This window comes from Etheostoma cragini, chromosome 6 (genome assembly GCF_013103735.1).
Source record: "Etheostoma cragini isolate CJK2018 chromosome 6, CSU_Ecrag_1.0, whole genome shotgun sequence".
Lineage (NCBI taxonomy): Eukaryota > Metazoa > Chordata > Actinopteri > Perciformes > Percidae > Etheostoma > Etheostoma cragini.
The window spans coordinates 27,828,964-27,834,016 of NC_048412.1; the positions used below are offsets into that span (position 1 = coordinate 27,828,964).

Consider the following 5,053-nt stretch of genomic DNA (forward strand, 5'->3'; position numbering starts at 1 on the left):
TAAGAAAGAATCTAAGACACCAGACCAGGGACAAAGCCGGGACAAAAACCCAGGGAAGGCCAAACAGGAAAAATACCCAAACAAAAACCCCAAACCATAACATAATGTAATCTGGAAACTGCCCTGGTTAAAAAAAACAAGGCAACTGATCTCAGCTGGGATTCTGTCTATAATGGAGTCCAATGGACATTTGTGAGTGACCCCAAACTTTTGACCGGTAGTGTAAATATTTCTTTTATTTAAGTATAAAAGTAGCCTTGCAAATGAGAAAAATAACAGAGAGCTAGCAAATCTTTCAACATGGAGTCTTATAATAATAAATGTAATATGTCAGGCCCACAATGTTTTCTTCATTTTCAATCATGTCCATAATACTATGGTAACATCAACGCCACCAAGCCGCAATGATCTGCCGCCAAAACTGTCGAGTCGTCTTGTAGCGGTGCGGAAGTGCAACGTATAGTCCCATCCAGTTAGTTTCAAATGAAAATATTTGAAACTAAAGTAACAAGCCAATTATGTAAAATGTAAGCAGTAGAAAGTACCGATATTCGTGTTAAAATGTAAGGACTAAAAGTAAAAAGTCGGCACTAAAATAAATACTAAATAGTATAAAAATCTACTTGAGTACAGTATCAAAGTATTTGTACTTTGTTACTTCGTAACCCATCTCTGCAAAGTTAGATTTTAATATTTTTATTTAGTATTTATATATATTTTTTTTGATTTTACAAAGCATTTGTACTTCTTTACTTCGTAACCCATCTCTGCAAAATTTGTTTTAAATATTTTTATTTAGTATTTATATATATTTTGCGGATTTTACTAAGTATTTGAACTTTGTTACTTCATAACCCATCTCTGCAAAATTTGATTTTAATATTTTTATTTAGTATTTATATATATTTGTTTGATTTTACAAAGTATTTGTGCTTCGTTACTTACCCATCCCTGCAAAATAGTTTAACTTGTTGAGTGTGTAGTGCAGACTCTGAGATTCGGGACCCAACCCCAGTGCACCCTTGTGTTTGCTTCCAGTACGGGGTGGGCAGCAGCGGGGGGTTCTGTGAGCCCATCACCATCCCGATGTGCCAGGGCCTCTCCTACAACCAGACCATCACCCCTAATCTTCTGGGACACACGAGCCAGAGGGACGCGGTGATGAAGATGTCCTTCTTCAACTCGATGGTGCAGACCATGTGCTCGGTGGACATCCGGCTGTTTGTGTGCACGGTGTACGCCCCCCGGTGCGTGGCGGGGGAGGTGCACCGGCCCTGCAGGTCCTTCTGCGAGAGGGCCAAACAAGGCTGCGAGGGTCTGATGAAAAGCTTTGGACTCTCCTGGCCGGACGAGCTGCAGTGCAACTTATTCCCAGAGGAAATGTGTATATCGGTAAGTAACCTATATCAGAAGGTCAGTGTGATGATGGGAACTATATTTTCTATTGGATTCCTCTGTGCTTATCTAGCTTAACATAACTTCTTCCTTTTCTTTTACAGGAAGACAGAAGGCCTGATGTAAGTTGCGTCAAAGCTTTAGAAATACTTCAAAAATACAACATCTGTTTTTTTTATATTTGTTGGTGATAAAGATTGTATTTAAATGTACATTGCCACTGTATTACTTCAGAGAGTCATTCAGCGGGGATTGTGACACTTAAAGAAATGTATCCACAAATTTAAAGACTCCTCTTTCACTATGTAAGATTATGGGAAAAAAAATCATCTGACGAATCAGGAGTTTGTAATGGTTGTTTAATTTGCTCCAAAGCTTTCAAAGCCCGGCCCACTTCCTGGGGGCGTTAGTTTTGCTCACCAGTAGCGCTATAGGAAGCCATACATATTCCTGTATTCCAAAGGTTTCACACATGGGTGATTTTAGACCCCTTAAATTCATCTCAGCCCCCCCAAAAAAATTCTAATAATGAAAGACTTCTTTTTTTAATGAATTTTAGACCTTAAGTGAGAGTTTGTGAACTTGTCTGTTAGTGACAGAGGAAAAACAAATACCACGAACAGAAACGTACAGTAGTGTCGGCCAATCAGAGGAGGGTGTTCCAGACTCGGGGGGGGGTGGGGCGCGCGACACACTCTCATTATGGGTTGAGCCCCCCTAAAGGTCAGAGCCTATATATGAATGTGTGTGAATGCTGAATGCTTCCTGTATTATGTAAAAGCGCTTTGAGTAGTCGTTTAGACTAGAAAATTACTTTAATAATAATTTTAATCTGGTCTAATTGTATTTAATTCGGTTTACTAAGCCTTAAAGGCCTCAGAGGCCAAAACTAATTGGGGGCTCGTCCGGGATATGTTTCTCAGACACAGCAGCGGTTGTCACAGCAAACTCAGAAAAACCTGCTACAGGATTGTGTATTGCATCATGTGCTTGAAACAGGAACCCTCTGGTAAAAACACTGCTCTTAGTGGTCGTAAACTCCACATGGTTCCTCTTAATTAACAATAAAACCTTTAGTGCTAAAAACCAAAGATTGCTAAAGACAAACTGCAGGAATATTAGTTTCGGAGCACATACCATGTTTTGAGGAGAGAAGTCCCTTTGCGTGATAAAGCTGAATACATTGCACTTTGTGTATTTCATGTATTTTAAAGTATTTACACTGTGTGAAGCAGATTTTTGTCCATCTAACATCTGTCCTTGTCTCCAACAGACGCTAGATGCCGAAGGCGTCCTTTCTAAGCTCAACGCCGGTGGCTACTCTGTTCGTGGCAAATGTCAGTTTATTTTCCGCTAATTTTAACAGCACTACATAATCAGCTGGATGAGAAGTTTTTAAACTGGAGCTATTGTGTTTTTCTGTATTTGCTGTCATATCTATAATGTCATTATGTTGGGTTTGTGAGTTAAATCTGGCTCCAAATAACGAGGTAAACGTATTTCAGAGAAATCCTCGTGAGCTTACACGTTCAGATTTCCTTAAAGATTATTTTTTTGGGCTTTTCCGACTTTAATGGACAGGACAGCAATGTGAGAAAGGGGGAAGACATGCAGGAAATCATCACAGGTCGGACTCAATCCCTGGACCTTTGTGTCGAGGCATTAACCTCTATGTAAATGTGCGCCTGCTCTACCCACTGAGCCAACCCGGCCACACACATTCAGATTTCCAACTGTTCTGAACGTTTTTTGTACTCTGGGCTTGGTGTCACGTAACACCGGACCAGCCTTCTCCGGCCTTCTGTGATTGGTCATCTGCTCCGGGTAGGCAGGACTTGAGTGTTTTTTTAAGCTACTGCGACGTAAACACTGTTTCATGTAGCTGCATGCTAACGGCAATAAAAGATGTCATCTTGGCGGCCAATGTTGGTAAATTCTCCCCAATTCTGGGTCACATTACTCCTGAAACCTTCCTGGTTGTGTAGTATTTGGTTTAGAAGCCTTTTACTGGTGATTTTTGACTGTAGAAAGAGCTGCTATATTCCAGAAGGGAATTTCCCCGCTGTGGGATGAATGAAGTATTATCTAATCTAATCTAATCTAATTAGCATCCACTACTTACGACAGTAGCTGGGCGCTAACACCAGATCGTTGCAATCTTGGCGGCCAATGATGGTGATTTTGCCCCAATTTTTCAAGTCACATTACTGCATGGACATGTCCGGCTGTGGAGTATTTGGTTTAGAAGAGATTTAGAGATTGACTAATCAGAGCAGACTGGGTTTCTTCGGGAGGGGTAAAGGTTTTTTTGTTTTGGTTATAGCATGTAAACATGTTCTAGTAGAATCACAAAATATAAGTAGGAACCTGAAAGTGCCAGATATAATAGGTCCATTTTAAACTCATGAACATATTTATTTTCCTCAATACAGCTCTGAGTCTGAAGACGGCCCGCCTCCTGTTGACCCTCATGGATGTATCCATTGCAACTGCTGGTTTCTGTTAATTTGCTGTGTATTTACAGCCACATTTAGTTAATACATTCACTTCTGTGTATCAACCTAGGGTAGGAAACTGGTTCTGAATGCCCTGGATACAATATGTTGTATATTTCTTCATTTGACTGTAATAGGAGCCATAATGCAATAAGGTGTTAAGGAGATATACGCGTTCAAACATTTAAATTCGTTAATCAGCACTCTCAGGCGGACAAGACTGGAGACCTGGATGTGGTGGAGGTCTTCAAACTGGAGCATTACGTGGCTGCTACCAGGAGGGAGTACGTGGAGAACTACGAGAGGAGGAGCCCGCCCTCCATCACGCAAACCCAAATGAAAAAGATTCTGTCGGTCCGGGGTAATGCATTGTTACTTTAATTCAGCCTAAAAGCTTCTCTAGTTATTTAACCCTTGTGTTGTCCTCGGGTCGAATTGACCTGTTTCAAAGGGATTTATATCAGAAATATGTATTTCTTTCAACCAAATGGCCCAAAAATAACATGGATGGTTCCATACGTTCTTGAGGTGGCATTAATGATTGTTTTAATTGAATTTTTTGAGTGTTTTAATTGATTTTATAGCATTTGAAGTCTTTTTTTTTTAATGGTTTTAAAACAGTTTCCGGACTAAACTTTGACATCTACCCATCTGAGATCCACTCAACATTCTCAGATCTTAACTATTAGTCAAAATAATTCATAATGTCTGCTTTTTAAACTAAAAACTGATGCATAATTTGATATAAATGAGGTTTGTTGACCATAAATTCCAAGAATGAGAATTATAAAACCTATTATTGAACCAGCTCAGGATTTTTTTTTTAAAGCGCCAAAAGCTGGAAAAAGTGAGAAATAAATCAGAACGGGATTAACGGGAAGACGGGTTAAAAAAGAAAAAGACAAACATTTGAGTCAGTGAGTCAATCAGAACAAAGCCTGGTTTCATTTGCTTTTCATGTCTTCTTGTCTTCGTCTTGCAGATTTCAATCTAGATGATGAAACCTTCAGAGTTCTGTGGCACGAGTACAACTCCGAAGGCGGGATCAACTACGATGAGTTTGTGGCCGTTGTGACGAAACTTCATATCCTCAGAGGTAATTTAACTGTGTAACAGTTCCACACCAAATACTACTTAAGTACAATTTTGAGACCCTTTTTTTT

General features: G+C 39.8%; 1 protein-coding gene across 1 annotated transcript in view; it reads left to right on the plus strand.

Moving 5' to 3' along the window:
- Positions 1 to 5,053, plus strand: part of LOC117945919 — a 10,915-nt gene that overhangs the window by 3,792 nt on the left and 2,070 nt on the right. Inside the window, exons 4-9 of the mRNA XM_034873657.1 lie at positions 1,039 to 1,392; positions 1,500 to 1,517; positions 2,669 to 2,732; positions 3,828 to 3,871; positions 4,101 to 4,251; positions 4,873 to 4,986. Of these exons, the coding sequence (XP_034729548.1) occupies positions 1,039 to 1,392; positions 1,500 to 1,517; positions 2,669 to 2,732; positions 3,828 to 3,871; positions 4,101 to 4,251; positions 4,873 to 4,986 (745 nt within the window). The remainder of the gene's footprint in view (positions 1 to 1,038; positions 1,393 to 1,499; positions 1,518 to 2,668; positions 2,733 to 3,827; positions 3,872 to 4,100; positions 4,252 to 4,872; positions 4,987 to 5,053) is intronic.